The sequence below is a fragment of the Balaenoptera borealis genome (genome assembly GCF_965194805.1).
Source record: "Balaenoptera borealis genome assembly, chromosome: 19".
In the NCBI taxonomy this organism is placed as follows: domain Eukaryota; kingdom Metazoa; phylum Chordata; class Mammalia; order Artiodactyla; family Balaenopteridae; genus Balaenoptera; species Balaenoptera borealis.
This window is the reverse complement of record NC_138878.1, coordinates 34119046-34144982: the sequence shown is the minus strand read 5'-3', so window position 1 is coordinate 34144982 and position 25937 is coordinate 34119046. Positions and strand designations below refer to the sequence as shown.

General features: G+C 46.0%; 1 protein-coding gene across 1 annotated transcript; it reads right to left on the bottom strand.

Moving 5' to 3' along the window:
• Nucleotides 1-1275: 1275 nt before the first annotated feature.
• Nucleotides 1276-25603, bottom strand: LOC309616347 (TSSK6-activating co-chaperone protein). The gene has a single exon (XM_082366831.1). The coding sequence runs from the start codon at nt 21290-21292 to the stop codon at nt 20915-20917; it is 378 nt and encodes a 125-aa protein (XP_082222957.1). The 5' UTR covers nt 21293-25603; the 3' UTR covers nt 1276-20914.
• Between the last annotated feature and the right edge of the window lie 334 nt (nt 25604-25937).

Genomic DNA, 25937 nt, shown 5'->3' with positions numbered 1-25937 from the left:
GAGAAAAAATAAATAAATAAAATAAAATTATTAAAATAGAAAAAAAAATTTAAAGTAATAAAAAAAAGAAAGAGAGAAAGAAAGAGGAGAGCAACCAACCAAAAAAGAAATCCATCAGTGATAACAAGCACTAAAAACTATACTAAAAAACCCAAAAAACAGACAGTCAGAACCCTATGGCAAATGGCAAAAGCAAAGCTATACAGACAAAATCACACAAAGAAGCATAAACATACACACTCAGGAAAAGAGAAAAAAGAAAAAATATATATATATGTATAAAAAACTCTAAAAAGGAAGAGAGCAACCAAATCAATAAGCAAATCTATCAATGATGATAAACTCTAAATACTAAACTAAGATAAACATAAAACCAGAAACAAATTAGATGCAGAAAGCAAACCCCAAGTTTACAGTTGCTCCCAAAGTCCACCGCCTCAATTTTGGGATGATTCGTTGTCTATTCACGTATTCCACAGATGCTGGGTACATCAAGTTGATAGTGGAGATTTAATCCGCTGCTCCTGAGGCTGCTGGGAGAGAGTTCCCTTTCTCTTCTTTGTTTGCAAAGCTCCTGGTGTTCAGCTTTGGATCTGGCCCTGCCTCTGGATGTAGGTTTCCTGAGGGTGTCTGTTCCCCATCCAGACAGCACGGGATTAAAGAAGCAGCTGATTAGGGAGCTCTGGCTCACTCAGGCCAGGGGGAAGGAGGGGTACGGAATGGAGGGCGAGCCTGCAGTGGCAGAGGCTGGAGTGATGTTGCACCAGCCTGAGGCACACCGTGTGTTCTCCGGGGGAAGTTGTCCCTGGATCATGGGACCCTGGCAGTGGCAGGCTACACAGGCTCCCGGGAGGGGAGCCTTGCACACAGGCTTCCTGGTGGCTGCAGCACACAGCAGCCTTAGCTTTTCATGCCCGTCTCTGGGGTCCAGGCTGATAGCCGCAGCTCGCGCCCATCTCTGGAGCTCGTTTAGGCGGTGCTCTGAATCCCCTCTCCTTGTGCACCTCAGAACAATGGTCTCTTGCCTCTTTAACAGTTCCAGACTTTTTCTCAGACTCCCTCCTGGCTAGCGGTGGTGCACTAGCCCCCTTCAGGCTGTGTTCACGCAGCCAACCCCAGTCCTCTCCCTGGGGTCTGATCTCCAAAGCCTGAGCCTCAGCTCCCAGCCCCCACCCGCCCCAGTGGGTGAGCAGACAAGCCTCTTGGGCTGGTGAGTGCTGGTCGTCACTGATCCTCTGAGCGGGAATCTCTCCGCTTTGCCCTCTGCACCCCTGTTGCTGCGCTCTCCTCCGTGGCTCCGAAGCTTCCCCCCGCAACCCCGCGTCTCCACCAGTGAAGGGGCTTCCTAGTGTGTGGAAACTTTTCCTCCATCACAGCTCCCTCCTTGAGTTTCAGGTCCCGTCCCTATCTGAGAAGGGTCACTGAAGCTAAGTCTTGAATGAGAACTTATTCATGGGAAGAGGTGTGGAAGGGGTTTTCTGAAAGGAGGGACAGAAAGTACACCAAGGTAGAAAAACTTGACATTATGTACGGTCAGAAGGAAAGTTGGTGTGGCTGGAGGACGGTGAGCAAGGGGGAGAGTGATAATAAGTGAGTCTGGAGAGGTCGGCAGGGACTGGATCACGTGAAGCCTTGATGGCCATAATAAAGGGCTTGGCTTTCATCTCACATGCTCTAGACTGCTGGAGTTGAGTCTTGTTAAGGCCAGAGCCCTGTGAAGAAGGGCTGTCACGACTGCTTAGATCCCTGGAGCTGTCCAGAGTCCTGCCCTCCCAGAGCTTTGGCTCTTCAGCAATGCTTAACAGAGTGAACCAGAACCCCTGCCTCTCAACATCCTCTGTCACACTATCTTCATTTAGGGAAAATGTCAGCCAGAGCTAGATTCTGCAGGAGCTAGCCTATCCTGCCTTCTGTGGAAAGCATCTTGTTTAATGCACAAAGGTATCTTTGATCAGCTTCCAACCAGAGCCTGGGATGGGAATTTTGTGCAAGCGATCTATTGAGGGATTATGTTCAGAAGAAACTTGTAATGGAGTGAGGAGGACAGGATAGGGTAGAGGAAGAAGCAAAGAGGTGGTTTCAGCTGACATCTAGCCTCAGCCTGATCCCTCTGAAGGCCCTGGAGCATGAATAGCCCCACAGAGTTGCATCTTCTTGAGGCAAAGTGACCAGGTTTTATATCCCTGTGCCAGTCACTGCCTGCAGCCCCCCAGGCTTCTCTGGGTGAGGTGATTCCCAACAGTCAAGGGCAATTCTCTGGAGGAAGATGAAGCTGTGAGCCCTTAGCAGTCCAAACATGCAGTGTACATGGTTTGTAACTGGCCCAGTGATGGGGATTTGGGTGGGGCACCAATAGCACCTTACATAAAGGGCATGGTGTATTTCCTTGGAGGGAAGCTTGAGGCTGGACCAAAGACCCAGGTAGACATGGAGGAGATGCTCCAGACCCTGGCTGCAGATGCCAGTTAATCCCTGGACTCTATCTGTTGGTGAGCTGTGGGTGATACTGGACTTTCTGCCCTGGTTAGGCCTGGAATGAAGAGGGCACACATCTGAAAATGCCCTTCCTAGACCATAACCTGTGCTAAAGGCTCTGTAGATGACTTCCTCTGTGCTGCTGGCCGGCCTGCTATGGCGTGAGGCTCACTCTCCCCACTTTACAGATGGGGTCATGGAGGCTCAAAGAAGTTACGTAGCTGTCCTCAAGTTACACAGTTAGTTAGTTAGTGGGGTTTAACTGGCTCTGGACCTGGACTATGACGGCGTCCACAAGAGTGGGGCTGGGGCTGGGAAAGGTGGGTAGTAAGAGTAATCTCACTCAGTGAGGTTCTCTGGGGCCAGCCTCATATTAGGGCATCTCCATCCCACCTGGAAAGCATTCCAGGCTGTGGTTTCTCACTTTACTGTGTTCTTATTTATCTTTCTCTCAGGCTGAGGAACCCAAATTACATTTCTTTCCAGCTCCCAGAGATGCCACATTTCTCTCCTCGGCCCATTGCTCATCCTCCTCCCTCCCTCCAGCGACTACAGAGCCCAGCATCAGCATGTAAGGGGCACAGTAACGGCTACAATGGGAGATCTGACTCACCACTCATTTCTGCCAGGTCCTGCAAGACCTTAGCGGTGACCATAAAGCCATTTGCAGGGAAGATTTTGGCTGGTGGGTGGTGTGGGTAGCTCAGGGTTTTCTGTTAGTAGACCAACTCCACAATTTTTGCCATATCCTCGTAAAGTTTGGGGTGTCCTTTACTTACTTAAAAAATTTGACTCATATTTATTACCTAAAGACATTTATTTTATAAAGAAACTTTATGGCCACTATCATCAATAGAAAACAGCACTTACTTGCCATAACTACATAACTTTAAAAAATATTAAAACGTCTAACAATTCAAATCATTTTGTGGATCAACTGTGGTATATGTTTGACATTTTAGGAAACACTGGCATAGTTGGAAGAATACAGGATTAGCTGTCGGGAAATTGGATCCTGGTTCAAGGTCTTCTATCAACATAACAACAACAGTAGCAAGAATAAGAATAATGTTCAACATTTATGTATCATATATTAGGAGTCAAGTATTGTGTTAAATACTTTCTACAGATTGTTTCATTTAATCCTCACATTCTTAGTTTGGGGTCCCAAGGAGCAGTCCCTAAAACGAGGATTCATGTGCAATGATATTTTAAGGAACTGCTCTTGGGAGAGGCAGTAAGGGAGTGGCAAACTCTGGTGTATGCTTTGGTTTTAGGGAACCAGCGGGGAAAGTATTATAGGCAGGGAATATTCTCTGTGCTCTTCTGGTTATAGTAAAAAGGCTTCTCCTCTAGTCAGGCATCATGTGATTTTGTCAGAGACTGAAGTCAATATGACTTAATGCAAAGGAATTATGGCATCAGTTTAACTAAAAATTCCAAGAGTAGTTTCAGGCAAGGCTGAATGTCCTCAGAGTGGTCTGCAGCTCTGATCTCAGCTGTTGTTAATAATGTTGGATCCTCCCACCATGCATGCTCTCCCAGCATGCTGGATCCAGGCTTACCTCAGGCCAGATTATAACCACAGTGGAAGGAGAGAAGCTCTTTCTCAGAGTCCTCAAAAAGCCCCAGGGAAGGCTCTCATTGGCCCAGTGTAAGTCACATGAAGCAATCAGTCTGACCAGGAGGTGTGCTCTGATTGGCTAGCCTTGGTCACATGCCTATCCCTGGACACTGAGGAATGGGGAGTATTCAGGCTCCTCTGAACCCCACGCACTGAGATTGGGCGATAGAGACATACCTAAAAGAGAAGCTGGCCAGCAGGAAACAAATGTCCGGCTCCACCTGTCTACGCGCTGAGCCAGGTTTGCTCTGCAGGTCAGGGGAGAAGTGCAGAGGACAGCAATGCACCGCATAGTTTTAAATGTGCTGACGGCGTTCCGAGAGGAGGTTCCCACGGGCAGCCCGGAATACAATCAACTTGCGGCTTTTGCCAACCCCAGCACCTGTCATATTTCATCTTCTTTTAAATAACTTCAAGGATATGAAAGTCATAAAAGCAAACCCAGGTAGGGTCAGAAGTCACGGGCTCCTCTGTGCGGAGGGCCGTCACTTTTTGGCTCTTTACTCCGCCGCACGTTTGCATCGCCCCATTGGAGCACAGCCCCAGTAAATATTCAAATGACGCTCATGGGTCTGAGCGGAAATAAATCACAATTGCTTGCCCGCCCCCAGGACGTACTCAAAATAAAAAAGTACAATGGCGATTACCTTCTTCATAATTGTTATATATTTCTTTGACCTCACAGCAGCTAAAGTTGGCTTTCAAAGAAAAAAAAATGTTTCTGAGCAGCAGAGGAACATTTTAATGAACACCACAGGGTTTACTGATCACCGTTAATGAGTGAAAAAGGAGTGTCCTGCAAGAACCTTCTGTCTATCTTTAGAAAGCAGCCTTGGATGATGGAGGCATGGAGGGGGATGAAGTTGTGTGCGAGTCTGCAAACTAGAAAACAAATGCGTCATGTTTTTAAGGCTGTCTGTAAATGGACACTTCAGGAGCCACCAAAAGCCTTTTGCACCTTTGTGCCCTCCCCTTTCAATAGCGGCAATTAAACCGAGATTTACTGACTTCTATTGAGTTGCAGCAGAAATATTCAAAGAAATGAAACTCAACAGAAACATTTCAGTCTCTTCGGGGCTCTTCACCCACCATTGTGGTTCGGAGAATGCTTGATGGGAAAGGCCCATTCTTGCCAATACACATTCTGTGTGTGCCATCGTGGCCTTGGGATCTGCACCAGAGCTGGTGAACAGTTTTGCTATTAAAAGTCACTGACCCACACTCCTGAAATCAAATGGAAGCCCAAGGAAGTAAAAAGCAATTTAATGTAACCAACTTGTTTGCTTCGAGAAATGTGAACACTCTCCTTGTTAGCTTATTAAAATTAAGAGCAGGGAAAAGAACAGTCTATTAACTACACGTAATAAATGACACAATATATGCTTCAGTTTTATTTTAGAGCTGAAGGGAATGAGGGTGACAGAGACAGATAGGAAAAGATACACATAGAGATGCACTTGAAATAAGCAAAGGACCACAGAGACAGGTGAGGAAGTAGTGACACAGTGATCCACTGAATGCTTGTGAAGGGCACGGGCCTTTACACTGATCACCTTAGATCACCTTATTAATGTGTCCCATAACCCAGGGGCAGAGATCGAATCCCCTTTGTACAGATTAGGACAATGAGGTCTGGGAAGGTTAAAAGATCTACTCAAGACCACATTGTTGGTAAGTGGAAGGGCTGTGATCCACCCCAGGCAGCTCAGCTCCAAGGCCATTGCTCTGCACCGTGTCTGGACCACTTGTTTGTTTCGAATATTGCTGTACAAAGCATTATGTATGTATGTGTATGAGTGTGCATGATAATTTAAAAAAAATCATACATATATTTTGTTTTGTCTTGAAAGGTTAATATATTCACATAGCACAACAATCAAAGCAGTATAACAAGATTACAATGAGAAGTCTGTACTTTGTTACTCTGGGGATCCTACGGCACCCCCCAACTTTGCTAGGCTCTTCCCCTGTCTTGGAGGCCTTCCTGCTCTCCTCTACCTACTGCGATGCTGTGTTCCATCACTCCGGATCCCTGGAGGGAAGGGAAGCGGGTCTCCTCTCATGCTTCTCTGGCCAGGACAGAGTTCCTGGGTGGCGGGGCTGGGGTGGTAGTGATGGCAGTAAGCATGTCTCTAACGCCTTTATAATACTTGTTAATCTCTCCTTTATAACTAAGAAGAAACAGATCTTAGGTGCAGAGCTTTCAGCCACCAGTACTTAACTGGGATTTAACAACTCTGGAGTGTTTTAAAATGCGTTTTTATGATTGCTTTTTTTGTGGTGGCAATATTGGTTTTTCCATATCATTAGTGAGGCAGAGTTACCGTTTGGAACTAATTTATTTCAAAATAAGACAATTTAAAAGAAGAACATAAGTAAACAATCATACAGGCGGAACAAGGAAATGCCAAAATTGTGAGATTGGGATGCCAGTAGATAAAGGCTGGGAAATGCTGCCTTCAGCTTTAGAGTTTAGAGCCAAGTTCAAACGACACCTTGTTCATGGGGCCTTACTTGATCCCATTCCCTGCAGCGTTACTACCTCTCCCGTGTCTCTTAAGAGCTTTCAGCTCATGCTGTGAGTGTTCTCATTGGCCCCGTATCCTTCAGTCCGACTCTGAGTCTTTTTATCCCAATTCGGAAAGGACTCAGTTCTTTCAATCCTTATTCAAATGACATGGTTTTGGACTCTTCTCCATTTCAATCACCCTTTTCTTGGTGAAGATCACCTTGTCAAGGTTCTTCTTAAATCTGATACTTCAATGTAGCTCCTGTGGTCACCTCTATTGATGTAACCCAAGATTGTGTGTGTGTGAAATACAAACTTTTTCCTTCAGTAAAAATGGGATCATGTTATACAAACTGTTTTGTAGCCTGCTTTTCCCCCTTTAATCACACATCACAAGGATCTTTTCAAAGAAATAAATATACATCTGCTATATCATTGTTCATGGCTATATAATAGCCTATTGAATGGATGCACCATGATTTACTTAAACAGGGCTTTCGTTTTTTTCTAAAATGTCCCCAACTACAAACCACATTATAATGAACTCAAGCCAGAATTTCTGACAAACCATTGTCATTGTGTCCTAGAGGGGTTTCCCTGGGATCCCTTTCTTCATGCAGTCGGCCAACCTTTCCTGAGCCCCTCTCCTCTGTGCCAGGCACTGTTGCAGAGGCTGGAGATGGGCACCCAGGCAGATCATTACAGTACTGGGTGCTCGAGGGTATTCACTGGGGTATGTATGAAATGTTCTGGGAGTAGGAGGGGAACACCAGCTAATTCTGCCCCAAGAAGGTTGAGGATGGTTTCACACAAACGGGGCGGGGGGGGCACTCAACTCAGAGTTTGCATATGTGGGAACCAGTTTTTTTTTTTTTTTTAAGTTCAGTTTTTGTTGTTGTTTTTTAAAGTATTTGTTTTATTTATTTATTTATTTATGGCTGTGTTGGGTCTTCATTTCTGTGCGAGGGCTTTCTCTAGTTGTGGCAAGCGGAGGCCACTCTTTATCGTGGTGTGCGGGCCTCTCACTATCGCGGCCTCTCTTGTTGCGGAGCACAGGCTCCAGACGCGCAGGCTCAGTAATTGTGGCTCACGGGTCCAGCTGCTCCGCGGCACGTGAGATCTTCCCAGACCAGAGCTCGAACCCGTGTCCCCTGCATTGGCAGGCAGATTCTCAACCACTGCGCCACCAGGGAAGCCCGGGAACCAGTTTTGAAAGAGTGAATTCAGCTGTCGGCCCTGCTGAAGTCACTCTGGACATCCCACCAGACCTAGGACCAAACTCTTGAACAACTCAGACCACCTGGAACAGCTCAAGTCCTCGAGCCATGACTTTCGATAAAAGATTGATTCCCTTGGCCATCTTTATTTACTTGTCCTGGAAACCATGGTTCTGACCTTTCAGTGGTCAGGGATCTTAGGGACAGACTGAAGCCCCAGGCAGTGTGGAGGTAATTAGTGAAACATGCTCACAGTGGCCCAGTGATATAGAACCGGTTTTCATTAACCCCTCCCCACTTCCAGTCTGTTCACCATGTGGGATCTCCCCCAAGCCCATCTGATTGGCTCTGCCTGTCTACCATGACTGACAGGCCACTTATTACTCCTGTCTGCCCCTGCCTGGCCCCTCTGGAGGCTTTTATTAGCCCTTTACCTGGGCGAGTTTGGGCTTGGAAAACACCTCTCCTTAAGGCAATCTCAAGATTATGTTTTCTCACCTGAAATAACTGGCACATTTATTGTTTTTGAAGGAAAGAAAAATCTCATCATTGAAGTAAAAGAAGAATATGTTTCTGGTTTTTCAAAAGTGTATCTCAAGGCAGGGGGACTGTTCACCCACCTTGGGGACTGTATTCTGCGTAAGAGTGTGGAGTCCCGCCGCTGTAAGTCACTCCTGGAGGACTCTCTCGCCACAGCCCCCATTTATTAAAATGTCCGCCTAATGGTTATGGAAAACGCAGTGGCAAATTGCTACCTCATTCGGTTGAAAAGCTCTTAAAATTCTGGACCGTCATCAAAAGCCCTCACTTCTCCTAAAGCAATAACACTTGCCTGGAGAAAACACCGTCCATGAGCCCCTTCACTACAAAGCCGAAAGTCAGATGATGATGGTTTTCAGCAAATTGACAAACTGAGCTAAACTTTATTTAATTTAATTTCAGAAACGATGGATCTGGAAATAACATTGCTGGTTTCATGTGCTGGAAAAATCGATGCTATGATTTTTTATCTTCTTCCTTTCTACTCCCTTGCCAGGGGGCTGGTATAATAAGTCATTTGGACTGGCCAAACAAATAACCAGCCCGCGACCCCTGGGGCTCATCACCGCCACCCCCCAGGGCTCCAGTGATGGACAGGCCAGAGGACTCCAGCTCTTCCTTTAGCTAGGCACTCCAGTTCACATTTGGCAGGGCTTTTCCCCGCAAAGGCAATATTAATAGCATGGTGTTTGCTTCTGTGGGCCAGGTAGTGTTCAAGGGCTTTACATGCATTATCTCAATGAACCCTCACTACTTTCTGAATTAGGTACATTGAAAAAAACTCAACTTCACAGATTTACAGGTAAGAAACTGAGGTTTAGAGGAACAAAATCATTCATTCAGGTGACACTGCTAGCACACGAGGAGCCAGGATTTGAATCCAGGTGGGTTGATTTCAGAACTCTGCTATTAACAGGTGAGACGGGCAAGGGGAGGTGTGCAGCTGCCCCCAGGGCAGAGCTGCTCACTTACTGTACACTGTGCTGAGGGTGGGAAGAGATGGGGCTTGCCAGGGTGATCGGCCAGGCTCCAGGTGTCCTCCAACTTCTCTGAGATGGATTTATCTGACGGATGCTGTTCTTTGTGCAAGGAAAAAAGGGTAAAAAGGCCCACTACTTAGGGAATCTTCCTTTGTCCCTAGGCAAGCCCGGGGAGGCTGCAAGTGCCTCTCTTCTCCCTGGAGCTCTCGGTCTCCTAGGCAACCGTCAGGCCGAGGGGAGAAGAGCCCTGCCTCCTGGGAGGCCACGTCCAGGCACACAGCTGGGAGCTAAGCACAGACTAGCCGGCTGGACCCAGCTGAGGAACTGGAGCCTTCGCAGGGGCCTGGCCTCGCTCCCTAGCTTTAATTTGCCACAGAGAATCCCCCAAATGAGTGGTCTCCAAAATCCAGCCTCAGATTTGAGCTTTGTTTGGAAGCCAGCAAGAGTCAGCTCACCAAAAATCGATCTGTCAAACAAGCAACACACCAATTGTCACTTCATCCAATAACTGAAGAATCTGTCAACATTTTGTTCTCTCCTGCCTTGTCCCCAGAGACTGTAAAACCCTACAGTAACTGAGCCAGGGCAATTCTCCTTAGTCATTTTCCTACCAAAAATCAGAACAGACGTTCTTCTGCAAAGGCAGGGAAGACTGGGTGTGCTTAAGGAAAAGCCTACTTGCTTTCAGAAAACACCAGGAGGACTGGGGGCAAATTATAATTTCCCTTCGACAAAACCTCCATGAGCTCAGTAAATTGGCAATTTGATGAGTTGCCTTATCTGCAGCGTGGACCAAGGCTCTTGTGCTTGAGTTCTGGTCCTGAGTTCCTGAGTTCCTCTTTTGAACCCCGTGCTGCGAGGGAGCTTGAGGGGGATTTGATCTCACGGAGCAAGAGCCCCAAGACAATGACCTAAGTGCAAAGGGGACGACTTTCTCAGGAGGGACTCCAGTTTTCCCACATGTAAAACTGGGGAGTTGTGGTGGGGGAGTCTGCAAACCAGGCCTGTTTATATTCCATGATTGCAAATTCTTTGATTCCAATTCTATGATTCCAAATTCCTCCTACAGCATGTTAAACAAGAAGATAATGACAAAGTGAGACAAGTACTTTGGGAGTTAAAAGCACTGGATGAACAGATGCTATTTTACTAGCCATGGTATAGAGAAGGGTTTGGTAAACTTTTTCTGTAAAGGACCCGATAATAAGTGTTTTAGGCTTTGTGTTGAAACCATTCAACCCTGCTGTTGTAGCAAAAACAGCCAGAGACAATATGTAAATGGTGAACACTACTGTGTCCCAATAAAACCTTGTTTATAGGCACTGAAATTTAAATTTCATGTGTCATGGCATGTTTTATTTTTGTTTTGATATTTTTCAGTCATTTAAAAATGTCAAGCCATTCTTAGTTTACCGGCTGTTCAAAAACAGGCAGTGGGCAAAATTTGACCTCTGGGCCACAGTTTTCGGACCCCTGGTGTAGAGGTCTCAGAGCAGAAGATATCCTAAATTCCTAGCCCTTGGATACCTGATGCCATCGACCATCCACCTGGCCCCTGCTTGGCGGGCAGTGGCAAAGGGCAGTCCCCAGGTGGTGAAACAGCCATACTTGGTTTGGCCCAGCTGGTGTATTCTCTTCCCCAGTGTCACCGCCCCCCAACCCCTACCCTGGGCCGCTCACCTTCAACATCAATGTGGAGAAAAGGGATTCCTTTGAATCTCCTCTTTCCAGTTCTGACCTTGTCCCAATTTGTAAGGAGTATTTTTCCATTGGAACTCTTGACCTTTTGAGTTTTCTTTCTGGACCAAAAAGGTTCAAAAAGAAAAAAGAAAAAAAGAAGAAATGCAGGTGCCCCGGACCAAAGTATGTGTAGCCCCCAGAGTTGCTGAGTTTCAGCAACAATCAAACTGCATCCACAGTCCCCTGGGCAGAGCTCCTTCCTTATCTCTCTCTTTTTTTTTTTTTTTTTTTTAGTTATTTCTGAGATATACATTTTAAAGTAATAACTAGAATTATGACTTATAACATTATACCAGAACATATAAGATTTTTAGAAATTTCATGTAATGTCTGAAACATTTCTTCCTTATCTCTTTGACTTCAGCATCTCCAATGACAGTGAACTCACTACCCAAATTGTTGGGGACTCTGAAAGCACTTCCCCAAGTCTGCTGATATCCATCCCCCAGCATCTTATACACATCATGGAATTTTGCCTTTAGAGGACATGGAACTTGTCACACCTGAGAAGTGACCTGAGGGTCCAGTATGAAGCAGCATAAACGTAATTAATTTTCATGCAAGTAACACCTTGCATGGCTAAAAATAATCCAATTGGGCTGAATAATCAGCTGGGCTGATGGTGAGAAAACAATGATACCCTGTCTCTCCCCTCATTTCTTGTACTCCTCCTCCCCAAAGGCAGCCACTTTTAGTGAGGAAATTTTAGTTGAAATATACCCTACAAACAGAAAAATTGTAGACATCATAAGTATGTGGCTGATTATTTTTACAAAGATACTCTTTGTAACCAACACCCAGATCAAGAAATGGAGACTGACCAGCACTCGGAAGTCACTATCCAACCCCCACTCAAGGTTACTCACTCTCTTGACCATAGGATAAAATTGAAGCAACCACTTTAATGGTTTCTGTTTTTAGTTCTGCAGTTTCTTCTATATGTCTAAATAATATAATTACACAGTTTTTTTGTTTGTTTTTTTTTGACAATAATAGCTACTTTAATCTTCAGCTCCTATCATTTATCAGGCATCTTTATTTTTTATCTTAATCTCGTGAAATAGATATTGTTGTCTCCATTTTACAGATGAGGAAACAAAGACTGATAGAAATAAAATAACTTGCCTGATATCACACTAGCAAAACTGGATTTCAAACTCAGAGCACTCTGACAGCAATGCTTACACTCTTAACCCCACCCCATGGCTCCCCTTCAGTTTTTTTCTCACAACAGATGTGCTTGTATCTTGTGGCAGTTTTATTTTGTATGTTTTGCTGTTACTAGTGTTTTCTATTTCTTTTCTTTTTTCTTTAAAACAAATAATTATTCAATTCAATGTTCTAAGAGAGCATCTAGGGCTCTTCAGCAAGATGGAGCTGGGAGAGGCTCAGCAATATGATATAGTATGTAAACACAGGATGTTCTTTGATCTATGAAATAAACAGCTGCCAGCATAGGTGGCTTCCCCAGCCAAACCAAGGGCAAATGTCCCTCACAACAAGGCTCTTCTCAGTTCCCTGCAGACCAGGGCCCAAGACCAGAGCATCTGGGTAAACAGGGTGGGATCTGCTGGGAATATACCTGTGTACATAAAGGACTGTGTCTCCTGTACACAGCTGTTTTTTAATTGATCAACTCTGGACACTGTCTTTCGACTTCCTCCTGTGATAAGAGATTTAGCTTCTTTATACCAGCCTTCACTTTGTATCTCCTCGCCTCCAAAGACAATTAAATCACTATTTTTTCTTACTGATCATCTAGGCAAATTCAGTCACATTCTAAGACTTCCATTTCTTATTTCATTCATCACAGACAATATCATTTGCTTTTTAATTCCCTCCCAATCCCCTCCACCCATTCAGGTACGCTGTATTTTTACTTTTATATTGTTAAGTTGGATAACATTTATATTTTGCTCTGTAACCATAGTTTAGCCTGTGTGGTTTGTCTGTAGGTTGATGTAAAATTTGAAACTCAATAGTGTTTAGGTGATTTTTATAGTATTGTTTACTGCAGAACCAAACAGTGTCCTAGGATTACAATCCACAGGTTCAATGTTACGCCTCCTGAACCCCTCCAAGAAGAATATTCCTGGAGTCTGCAGCCCCATTTTATTTATTTTCACATTTATTCTATGGTCAGTGGAAGAAAGAGAGCATGATATTAAGGCCCATGAATGTCAGGAAGGCAGCCTGAAGCCTTCGGGTTTTAGTGATACCAGGATAAAACACATGTTGTCCTGCTTGGTGGTGGTCTTGCATTCTGTTGTTATTAAAATCAACTCCTTTCAGAGTGTTGGCTTTTACTCAGAGATCTCTGAAGGGCTGGTTGTTCCAAATGAGAGGCAGCATTTATCTTTAAGATGAGGGTGGTGTCAAAAGCCTATGTGTTCTTAAAAGCTGGTAGTCATAAAATCAGTAGTTAATTGATTTATGTGAGCACTCAGTTTTAGGAGAAGGGTGGCTCTGAGTGAAAAATACAATATGTGGAAGGGTTTAATTTTTTTTGGATTACCCTTTACCAGGTAGCATGTAATTGCATTAGTAATCGGAGTCCTTCAAGCAGAATCTCAAACAAAGGATTAGTGGGAAGGAAGATGGAAGAATGCTGACTTCACAATAACTCACTGCCTTCCTAACGTGATTATATAAATAAATTCAAGCAATATTTTCCAAGACGCTGGAGCCTGATCGTAAAGGCGTGAGGGGGCCCAGGGCCTCTGCATGGCCCCTGGTTGGCGGGCAGTAACTGATTGCTGTGGTAGGGAAGGGCAGTCCCCAGGTGGTGAAATATCCAATATCTCTGAATTATCTGTCAGCGCTCAGAAATTATTGAAGCCGGGCTGACTTCTCCAGTGGGGAGCAGGAATATCTTGGCTTCATTTGGCTAAACTATGGGATTAAAATGGAAACGCCCCGCTGTGACCTCCCAACAGCCCATGTGGGCCCTTCAGCTAGCTGTCAGCAATGGGAGCCATGCAGGGCTGGCTCTGGACACTGCTAACTTCTTGACCCCCAGAGTCAAGGAATCCTCAGAGCTGAGTTTCAGGCTCCCATCTCACCGCCAGCAGGGGATTAGCTAATCCATCCTGTTTTGTTCTTCTGTGCCTACCCACAAAGGCAGTAGGCACAAAGGACAGAGATCTGGATGACACATCAGAGAGCAGTGACATGCTGTCTGCATTCTTTGCCAGAGAGTCTTTGAATTGCTGTTTTCACTTAAGCCCAGGCACTGCGTTGGAGGCCTTAGTTATTCCATTTGCTGGGCTGAGCAAGAAACCAGGGTAACAGAACAAGCCACTTTCCTCCTGGTCCTCCCAGACCTCTGTCCAGTTGTGTAAGAGAAAGACTGCGATCAAAAATGCTTTGCAGCCACTCTCAACAAAGAGTCTTTAAATTCTGATCACAACAGACTCTGGTCCCGTAAATGCTCCATGGGAGGTGTAAAGTCATTCTAGGTGTAGGGCACCTGGGCGGTGGATGTCACCACTAAGCCTTGAGGGTGGGAACTGCCAAAGTAGCTAAACAAGTCTGCAAACCCAACTTTACTAGTTGTGTGCTTTGAGCAAGCCACTTGATTTCTAAACCTCAGCGTTGTCATCAATAAAATGGGAGTAATTATAATTCCTTTGTTGTAGGGATCAAATGAAACAATGGATGGAAAAATTCTTCACAGGCTTTATGCAAAGGTGGGGTTGTTGCTGCCTTTCTAGCTGTTCTCATTGGCTTATAGGCTGAGTTTCAGTCAGAGGAGTTTCTTTGGAGCCCCGATGAACTTGACATTCCTTTGGTTGTCTTCATCCAGTTCTCTGCCTGGAATGTTCTTGTCCCTTCACTGCCTGTCTGACTTCAACCCACCCGTCATGGTTGCCCATCATATTTCCTTGGTCTTTGAGAACATCCTTTTCTCCCACAGCCTGGTCCACGTGGGGGTCCACAGCAGAGTGTCAGATGATGGGGGTGGCGCCAGCGAGGGGCCCAAAGGAAGCTGGTAGGTGTGGCTCTGTCAGTCTTCAATGATGAATATAAATCATCACAAGTCTGAGAACTCCTTGAGGACAGAGATGGAGATTTGTAACTGAACTGTTGGGCCATCCATTAATTTAAATTAGATGTCATTAATGGAGGACTTCTGAGCCCACCCTGCACTTGCACGAAGCTGAGTTCTCCTTACATTTGCGCCCTTGGCACGTCACTTTTCTCCCCCCAGTCCCAGCTCTGCTCTTATGTGCCAGGCCTAGGGGGCAATTCAGAGACAAATAGTAAGGCATGGCTGTTGTTGTCTATTAAGAAGGACAAAGCAAGAATATAAACATCAATAAAAAGAAATATTCATTTAGTCATTTGTGCAGCAAATATTTACTGACTTATTCTGTGCACCTTGCTAGACACTGTGGATTGAGGATGGGACAAGATCACTGTCATTCCCTTGCTGAGCTCACAGCCCAATGGAGGACACATCTGTGGACAGTCGAGTGTGATGGGGACCATGGTAGGACGTGCAAGGCTGTGGAGAACACTGAAGAGACAGGCAGTGCATAATGGAAGGTTGGGAAAGCTTCTCCGAGGAGGCATATCCAGCTGAGACCTGAGAGATGAGAAGGAGCTGGCCAGATAAGAGGGGGTAGAGAACGATCCAGGCAGAGGCAGCAGGATATGCAGAGCACATGTGGGCAACTGAAAATAGTTTGGTATCGTTACAGCTCAGAGTGGGATGGGCAGTGGGGATGGAAAGGGTGATGGGTCATCTAATTGAACCCCTGGAATTACCCTATAAGATAGGTACTGTTGTCATCTTTATCCATATTACAGATGAGGAAAATGAGATCAGAGAGGCTGGGTAGCTTGTCCAAGTCACAGAGCTAGTAAGGGCTAGAACTGAAAATTTGATCCTGATTTGTCTGTTTCCAAAGCCCTTGCCTTTAACCAGGGGAGCTATGGGAAGGGTTCTCTGTGAGGGGTGGTATAGCATGGTGGTGAAGAGTGGGGGCTAGACTGCCTGTTTCCATCCCCGAGGAGCTGTGTGACTTTGGGTGAGTTACTTAACTGCTCTGTGCCTCAGATTCCTCAGCCAATAAATGGGGATACTAATAATATCTACCCCATAGGGTTGGGTTTTCTGAGAATCAAATGAGTTAATATTTGTAAAGTTATCTTCTGGACAGTATATGATAAATGCTCAATATATGTTAGCAACTATTATTAGGCTGGATTGGAAAGGAGAGAGACTAAAACAAAGATCACATCTCTGTTTGGAGGCCACTGCAACTGTGGGGCTGAGAGGTGTGGCCACAGGGTGAGGGAGAGGGACAGCATGTGGGTGAAATGTCATATTCCCTTTAGGCTGTCAGTCTGGGGGCTGGGGCTTAACCACCTTCTGGGCTGGGTTTCTTTGTCCCTTTAAGCTGCCCACACACTGGAGGGGACATGTGCTGCCTGCAGAAAAGTTGGTTGCTCCTGAGAACAATATAGATTTCTTTCGTGAGCTTCAGGAAACCACATCCCAGTGAGTGCTGCAGTATTGACTCGACCTGTTGGGACGTGCTGTTGCCAAGGGCAATGCAATCAGCTTCTTGGTCCATTCCTTCTCCCTGTGGCTTCCAGTGAGTCTGTTTCCAACAGAGTGGTTTAGGGCCCTGTCACTTCCAGGACATTCTGTTTTCCTTCCCTGGAGATGGGGAACCAGTGTTAGGACCTGGTCAGAGGTGGGGTGCCTGGAGGGGCCAGCCAGGAGCTCCCTGATCTGGGATGAGGAGACAGCTTGTCCAGTGCCCTGGGCTCTCCACGAGGCCAAGAAGCTCCAGATTCAGTGGGGGAGACTTATGCGGTGTTGTGAAAGAGCATCACCTCAGTCATCCCCTGGTCCCTCCTTTTCTAGGCCATGGAACCCTCACTCCTCGTTGGCCATTCCTTTCGGTGACTTGTCCAACTTTTGTCTGTTCATGTGCTAGGACTTGTGGCAAAAGGAATTCAGAAAAGAGAGGAGGGCTGGTGCTGGTCGAGGCATCAGAGGATTTGGGGAAGATGGGGCATCTGGATGGGAGGCGGGGAGGATGAGGGCTGGTTTCTGGGTGGAGAGTGCGTTGAATTGAGCCTGAGGACTCTGACAGCAGACTCTCCATCTTGTTTTCTCACCACAATAGTTCTAGATCTTGGGAGTGGCTCAGAGCAGGAGCTCACCAAATCGATGGAAAATGATGGATTAGACCCAAGATTGGGAGACTTTGGTTCTTTTTTATTTTTTTAATTAATTAATTAATTAATTTATTTATTTATGGCTGTGTTGGGTCTTCGTTTCTGTGCGAGGGCTTTCTCCAGTTGCGGCGAGCGGGGGCCACTCTTCATCGCGGTACGCGGGCCTCTCACTGTCGCGGCCTCTCCCGTTGTTGAGCACAGGCTCTAGACACGCAGGCTCAGTAGTTGTGGTTCACGGGCCTAGCCGCTCCGCAGCATGTGGGATCTTCCCGGACCGGGGCACGAACCCGTGTCCCCTGCCTTGGCAAGAGGATTCTTAACCACTGCGCCACCAGGGAAGCCCGAGACTTTGGTTCTTGTTGTGGCTCTATCATTACCTTGTTTTGTGACCTCGACAAGTTACATCCACTCCTAGAACTTGGGGTACGGTCAGTGCCACCCAAACCACAAGACCTGAGATGAGGATGGGAGTTGGTCCCCAAAGAAAAAACTTGGGAAGCGATTACGGGGAGCCAGAGGATGGATGATGGGAAGGCCAACCCACACACATATGTGTACAAGCGTGTGCACACACACACACACAGTTATTTCAGTGGCTCATTGCTCCTCTGATTATTTTCCCAAACCCTTCACAAAAACCAAGTTGCTCATAATGATAACCATGGATCATTGTGCCTTAGTAGGTTCTGAGTAGAACCCAGAACTCAAGCTTCTCAGCTCACTGGTGGATCTTCTTGCTCATATACACAGGTGGAGTTCCTCAAAGTTCCTCAGAAGCCTGGCAGTGATTCCCAGGATCAGATAATATTCCAGAGGAGAAGTAAGGGCAGATCCATTGGTGGACTCATGTATTTATTCATTGTCAAGCATTCACAGAGCATCTTCTCCATGTCAGGCTCTGGGCTTGGCGAAGCGTATGAGTCAGGATAGGCTAAGTTTGCTGGCATAACAAACACTCCCCACATCTCCGTGACTTCAACAATGAAGGTTTATTTCTTGCTCATGCTGGATTTTCATCGTAGGTTGGCTGGGGGTTTATTGTCCATCCTTCATATGGAATCAAACTGATGGAGCAGCTGTTCTCTGGAACACAGCTTTCCTTGTGGCGGGGGGTATGGTGCTGGTGAGACACCCACAGGGTTTTAGAGTTAGAGGCGAGTGGGGTGAGGAGTGAAACATCTAGAAAAATGAGCAGTGGTGAAGGTCCTTGAGCACCATGAGAAGGAGTTTTTACTTCATCTTGTAGCCCTTCCTCAGAATTGGCCTCACCTCTGGAGATGAATCTGAACTTTCCTTCTTGGTTTCCAGGATCTGAACAAGTATTTGCTCATGACAGTCCCAGGGACCTAGGAAGCTTCTGGTCAGCAATTGTCCAGACCATCATATCCTGCCTTGGTGTGGTCTGAACTGGAAAATCTGTGTGGCTAAGGAGAAGCCATGTATGTAGAAGAGATAGCTGGAGTGCACTCTGTTTAGATTTAAGCTCTCACCATCTCACTGTAATTAAGTGCCAAGTGGTTATTAAACAATACATTTACAGAATTCTGACAACTGTGTAAGAACCTTTCCTCTCCTACAGTGAATATTCCCCAGTAAATACGCTTGTAATATTTCACTGGCTTTTAATTAACCCGACTCGCCTATAAAACCATTTATCTTTTAAAAAGACTGTTGTTCCATGTGCAATATGTGTCAATAGATAATTAAAATGTTTTTCTTAGAGAATGAACAGGGAGGTGTGATCTATGCATTTCAGAACGTTATTATTAAAACCGTTATTTACTGAGGTTTAAGCACTTGTTACTTGGTAACTATATAGCGACCGTGTCTCTTTAATACCAAAATTAAACAGCCATTGCAGACAAAATGTGCAAGGTTAGAAAACCTCTTGGGTCATAATTAAATAGTACAAGTAATAAGCGTTCAGTTCTTGTTTAGGAAACAAACGCTCCGATCTGGCTTCTTTTCTATCAGGAATTAGGAGGGCGTGTCTTTGTTTTTCCAGGAGCAGCCTGGCCGTGTCGCTGTTTCAAACACGGACACTTTTTTCAGAGCATCAGCAGTTTCTTCTAGAAATAACAGCTACAAAGTGTTTGGGGAACCTTAAAATAAAAGACAGTGTGAAACTGCTTTGGTGAATGTAGACTCTTCTAGAACTAGTGGCTGGCCAGAGCCCCATGCCTGGGAGTAGACCTGTGTCTGGGGATGGCAGCCCTCAGAGAGAGGCCATCCCATCCCCTGGTAGCAGGCAGCCTGGCAAGGGTCGCTTTCCCACTTCTCCTGGCTGCCCCCAAGCTGCCCACCAGGGAGAAGCATCATGCTCGCCTCTCGGGCTAAGGGTGCTAGCTTGTTGTCCCATTTACCATGAGCCCCTTGTTGTGGGTTCAGCTGTGTCCCCAGAAAGATGCTGAAGTTCTAACCCCCAGTACCTGTGAATGTGACTGTATTAGTTTGCTAGAGCTGACGTAACAACGTACCACAGCCTGGATGTTTAAACAACAGAAATTGCTCCTCAGAGTTCCGGAGGCTGGAAGTCCAAGGTCAAGGTGTTGGCAGGATTGGTCTTTCCCGAGGCCTCTCTCCTTGGCTTGTAGATGACGCCTTCTCCCTGTGTTCTCACCTGGCCTTTTCTCTGTGCACACATATTGCTGACCTCTCTTCCTCCTCTTATAAAGGCACTAATACTATTGGATCAGGGCCACCCTTATGACTTCATTTAACCTTAATTCCTCTTTAAAGGCCCAATTTCCAAATACAGTCACACTGGGGATTAGGGTTTCAACATATGAAATCTGGGGGGGGACACAGTGGTGTCTGAAACAGTGACCTTATTTGGAAATAGGATGATCGAGTTACGATCGTTAAGATCAGGATTCCTATTAGGATGGGTCCTCATGCGATATAACTGTATCTTTACAAAATAAGGAAATTTGGACAAAGAGACAGACATGTACACAGAGAGAACGCCACATTAGGATGAAGGCAAAGCTCTGGGGGATGCACCTACAAGGCAGGAAGGCCAAAGATGGCCAGCAGACCACCAGAAGCCAGGGGAAAGGATGGGACAAGGTTTCCTTCACAGTCCGCAAAGAGTACCAACCCTGTTGACACCTTGATCTCGGACTTCTAGCCCCCAGAACTGGAGACCACACATTTCTGTTGCTTAAGCCCCCCAGTTTGTGGTACTTTGCTACAGCAGCCCCAGGAAATGAATACACCCCCTGGCAAAGAAATTCTATCACACTCTGATCTTCCTGCCAATCCTCACTGGGTTCTCAGGTCATCCCAACCCACAGACCTGGGGGACAAAGCCAGGCCCTCAGTCATTTAAAGGGACTGAGTAGACTAACGTAAGATGCACGAGACAGTCTATTAGGGCAATGGAAACAGATATAACATATTATCATTTCATTTTAAATCGCATCTTTGTGTATATTTTATCATGTACAATATTAATATAGTAGTAGATGTATATGCTTTATAAGTAAACATGTGCACTTATGTCAGGGTAGGGAGGGGTCCATGTTCAACACGTTTTGACTGATAGAGCTGTGTGATCACACAACTTGGAGACCACTGTTCCAAGGTGGGGAGTCAGTGCTGAAATTTTTTTTTTTTTTTTTTGTTCCACAATTCATTGACTGAATTGGGGCAGGCGATTTAACAACAGATTGCGAGATAAGGCTGGGAGAGAAGAGTTCTTGCTTTCTCTCCCAGGAGCCAGTTGTGTCATGGATGCTTGTAGATTTTCCAAAATAGCCATCTGTTGTTGGGCAAGCTGGGTCTGAAGCTGGAGATTGGCACACATACATTCTAGGAGTCCTAGACATTCCTTGGGCTTGAGCTCAATTCCTGAGGGCAGCTTTGTTGCCAGGATTTTCAGGAAAGTGGCTGGTGGGGAACTTGCTTGAAGATTAATAAAGCTGGGGGAGGGTCTGGCTCGACAAAGAGGCACAGCATTACCTTCCTCTTTGGCTTTTCTATTAGTAGGATGACTACAACGCTGTTCCATCTGAACACCAACAGGTGTGGTGCCACCCAGCCCAGTCCGATTGCACTACCACTCCCATCTCACCCCTCATCAAACCGGCCAGGTCTTCCCTCAACCGACGGTTTCAGTGCTGAAAACTTAGACCAGAGAGCTCCCGTTCAGGAGGATTTCATGTAAGAGTCAGAAGAAAAGATTTTAGAGTTCTAAAGAGAATTCTTAAGGTTGTAAAAGAAGATTCAACAAACAAAAGATTGGAGACAAATAGTAGGTTTTCCCAGTGCCCTGGAGCACCGCACTTGGATTATTTATGACGTCGTCATATGTCTCACAATTCGTAATATCTTGACCTCCTTCAAGCCGAGATGTCATTTGTCTCACCCTGAGGTCCTCTGAGCCCGACATCATGCATGTCCACAGTGTGGTCCCAGGGGGTGATTAACAGTGCTCTAGGTGGAGAGGAGATGGCAGGGCCCGAGCCGGCACTGGCACACGGGGAATCTTTCTCTTGAAGCCCCTCCATCCTGAGAGTGACAGGTGAACCGTGGGTCAGGAGGAGGGGAGAGAGGAGAGTGAGACAGAGAGAAGCAGGAAGGCAGGCCTCAGAGAGAGAGGTAGGTAAACAGAAAAATACAGGAGGAGGGCATCTGAGAAGCAGAGATAGAGATGGTCAGAGGGCTGGGGGCAGAGGCAGAAGTTTGGAGGCAGAAAGGAGGGATGAAATCACGAGAAAAATTCAGCGCTTGCTAAAGGTTGTTCAAACACGTGGTAATTTTTCATACATCGTAATTTCAGTATGTTTAGGGCTTTACTTAGACATTATCCCAATCTGTATTATTGCACTCATTTGAATAAACATGCTTTACATCTGGAATTTTGGGCATTATGTTACAGGTTCTAGAGTGTGCTGCACCCTTGGGCTGGGAAAGGGCATATTTTTGGTGGGCACCAGACTTCAGGTTATGGAATCTGAAGGTCTGGATGTCAGCCATTAAGCCGCCCATCAGTGTCCTTGTCCCCTCCCCCTGGAAGCTGAGAACAGATGTTCTCTCTGCCCTAGTAGCTGCCTTGATTCCAGGAGAAAGGAGAGAGTGAGAGAGGAAGGGCTCTGGATGTGGATGCGTCCTTTCCTCTCCTCCCTGTGTTACCATAGTATCTCGTTTCCTTGGTTACCGGTGGCCAAGGAAAGGACACTGGGCAAGTGCAGGATTTTGATGGAGCTCTCTAAAGAGAGATGTCAGCACAGACCTTGTCTCTTTTAAAAGAACACTCGTTCTGAGAGGTTGCTCAAGAATGGGGGTGGGGAAGAAATGGGTAGTTCTCATAAAGTTGGAATTTAGAAATTTCATTTCACTGGATAGAAATGAAGCACTTAAAAGATAACCTTGAGGAATCAAAGCCAGGGAGGCCTTACCCAGCTTTGCACATTGCTGGAAATCTGGAATTGGCAGGAAGGCTGTGATGCTAATTAAGAAATGATTTCTGCAAATGTTTACTTTAACTGCGCCCAGCTTGGGCTAGCTCAGTAGCTGGCCTGCTCTTTTCCCTGGATAACTAAGCACCCTTGGGGAATATGGGAATATGCCACTTCCACTGGGATCTTCTGGCATCAGCCTTTAACAGTCCCAAGAGGCCACATGGACCTGTGAACTCTCTCCTGAGAGCCTCTAGATTGTTTTTTAGACAGTTAAATGATGTGGAGGGCAGCGGCCCCCAATTCTATTCAACTTTTGAGAGTCAGTCAAGATATCTGTCCTTCCAATACGTTTGTCTTGACTTCTCCACCTAGGTTAGGTGCCCTTCTTCAAGAACCCCAGGAATTACATTTTATCATTGAAAATTTTATCATTGCATTTACTACATTGTTCACTAATTGTATGATTATTAGTCTTTCTGCTCTGCCTGGTTTTGAGTTTTCTCATTTTTATTTCTTTTTAAGAAACGTTTTATTTTGGGAGGGAGAGGTAGGTAACACATAAAGGTGGTTAAACAATTAGATCAGTACAAAATGGTCTATGATAAAAAGCCTCCTCCGGCTGGAGCCCCCATTCATGCCCCACTCCCTCTGGGAAGCCATTGTTTCCACTTCTTGTGTGTTCTTCTAGAGAGTGGATGCAGAAATGAACATGTTTGTCTGCCTCCCTCTCTATTCCTCCTTCATCCTTTATCTTCCTCCCTGTCTCCCTTTTACCCAAATGATACAATCCACACTATTCTGCTTATTACATTTTTTAAAATTAGCCATCTGTCTTGAAGATCTTTTTTATATAAGTATGTATAGAACTTTTAAAAAATTGCATTCCACTGTATGAGTCTGCCTCTTTTCTCACTCATCTTGGATTTCCAAAGGCTCCTAGTGCAGATCCAGCCCATAGTAGATGGTCGATGAGCATTCGGCAAATAAACGAATGAATGAAAACTCTCTATGTTGAGAGAGCTTAATTAGAGCCTCAGGAATATGAAAAGTTCAACTACATGGAAGCATTTTTTTTCCCCCAAAGTAAGACATATGTATTCAGTGGGGGCGGGGAGTGGGGTAGTGCCAGTGGACCTTCTGCGGGAAGAGGAAAGGAAAAAGAGACCAAAGGTATCCCAAGTGGAATTGGACATAAGAGCCCAGCTTGCTGGGACTTTTATTTATTTGATGCACAGGTGGTCTCTCGGCTGGTGTTCTGTGAATCCTGTTCAGTTTGGGGCCGGTATTTTTGATATGGGTCTAGATTTGTTCCCTCTGTTTTTGTGTTTTTTCTTTATGGGCAGGGACAGTGTGAAAGCTCTCTTTGGCTGTCGTCTGTGGCTGACCGCTAGCCCTTTGCAGTCTGGTTTATAGCTCAGCGCCGCCATGGTCAACTGCAGGCTGTCTAGGTGATGATGTGGGACATGCCAGCTGGCCTCACACGCAGGGGCACCTTTAGGTTTTCCAGGAGGATGGAGACTCCTGGAAATGGGGACTCCTTCTCCCACTTTCTTTCTGTGCTAAAGCTAATAGTTTAGGGGAAGCTGTGTGCCCTATGGTTTCTTCCTTAGAGCCTATTGGCCTGAGTTTTGTCCTCTACCCACACCTGTCCCCACTTTGAAGCAGACAGATATCCAGGCAGCTTGAAGGAGGCTGTGCTCTCTGGAAGAGGTGACAGAAGGGTGTGGCGTAAGAACTAAAATTAAGACTCAGTATTACGTGTTGCGTTGGCATCTGGTAAAATTGGGAGGGCCTCCAATGGTTTAACTGCAAATTCTTCTTCTAAGACTGTTTCCAAGGACAAGGTCCCCAGCTCAACAACCCTCCTTTTCAAGGGACTAGGCACAGTTAGTTCCTGCTTAACCCCGGGTAGCGGGTTTCAGTTCCCTCCCAGTCCATGGAATTATTCAAACAAAACCCACATCCTCCCATGGGAAACAAGGAACACCTCTTGATACTAGAAAGCCTGCCTCTCACAGCCCCTGGTTTTTCACTCTTCCTGTGCGGCCCTGCCTGGAATTCAGTGTCCTCCTTCCCTGGGCTATGAGTATAACAATTTGCCGTGTTGATCTTATGCGTCCTGGGTCAGGTGTCATGTGTTCATCCATCCCCATAACCCTAGGGTGTGGGTCCCTCCCTCAGCAACAGGGTGAATGGGGCTTAGAACAAAGGGTGCCTGATTCTGAACTCTTAAGTGCATCAGCATCACCTGAAACACTTGTTAAAAATGTGCTTTAGGGCTTCCCTGGTGGCGCAGTGGTTGAGAATCTGCCTGCCAATGCCGGGGACACGGGTTCAAGTCCTGGTCTGGGAAGATCCCACATGCCATGGAGCAGCTGGGCCCGTGGGCCATAATTACTGAGCTTGCGCGTCTGGAGCCTGTGCTCCGCAACAAGAGAGGCCGCGATAGTGAGAGGCCCGCGCACCGCGATGAAGAGTGGCCCCTGCTTGCCGCAACTAGAGAAAGCCCTTGCACAGAAACGAAGACCCAACACAGCCAAAAATAAATAAATAAATAAATAAATAAAAATTTTAAAAAAGAAAAAAAAATGTGCTTTACACACAAGAGATTCAGAAGGTCTGGGGTGGTGCCTAGGAATCTGCATTTTAACAGGCCCAGGTGATTCTCACTTGGGTGATATGCAGCCATGACTTCCAAAGCCTCTCCTTGCAGTCTTAATGTTGATAGGGAGGCCTGTTCAACCTGGGAATCCAGGGAAGGGTAGGAAATACGATGTTCCACTGCCCTTGCAGGATCTCTTTTGTCTTCCTGCACCTACAATGTGGGTCAGGGCTCACCAGTTCCATCAGCACTTGGTTCTAAAGGTCAGGGCCAAGAGCAGTGGAACGTTCACAAGCTTGTTCTCCATTTGACAAACTCTGGAGTCCCACTGAGCAGGAACCTCGGAGGAGCCTCGTGGGAGGATGAGGGTGGAGTGGGGAAGTGTGAGAGATGACTCAGTTTGGGGGTCTGGACTTTTTCTTGAAGTTCAAAAGTTACCTTGCCTGGCAGGGCCAAGTGAGGAACAGGAGACCTCTCTTTTCAAGATCAACTATATTAATAGTTGAGTCTAAGTTTATAGGAAGTCGCAGAAGAATTTGATATAGCTCAGCCACTGGGTTCATATATGCATTTGTCATTTACTTTATGTTTATTGATATCTTATTATGCTCCAGGGAAGCATTGTGTCAGGTGCTGGGTAAACAGTAGTG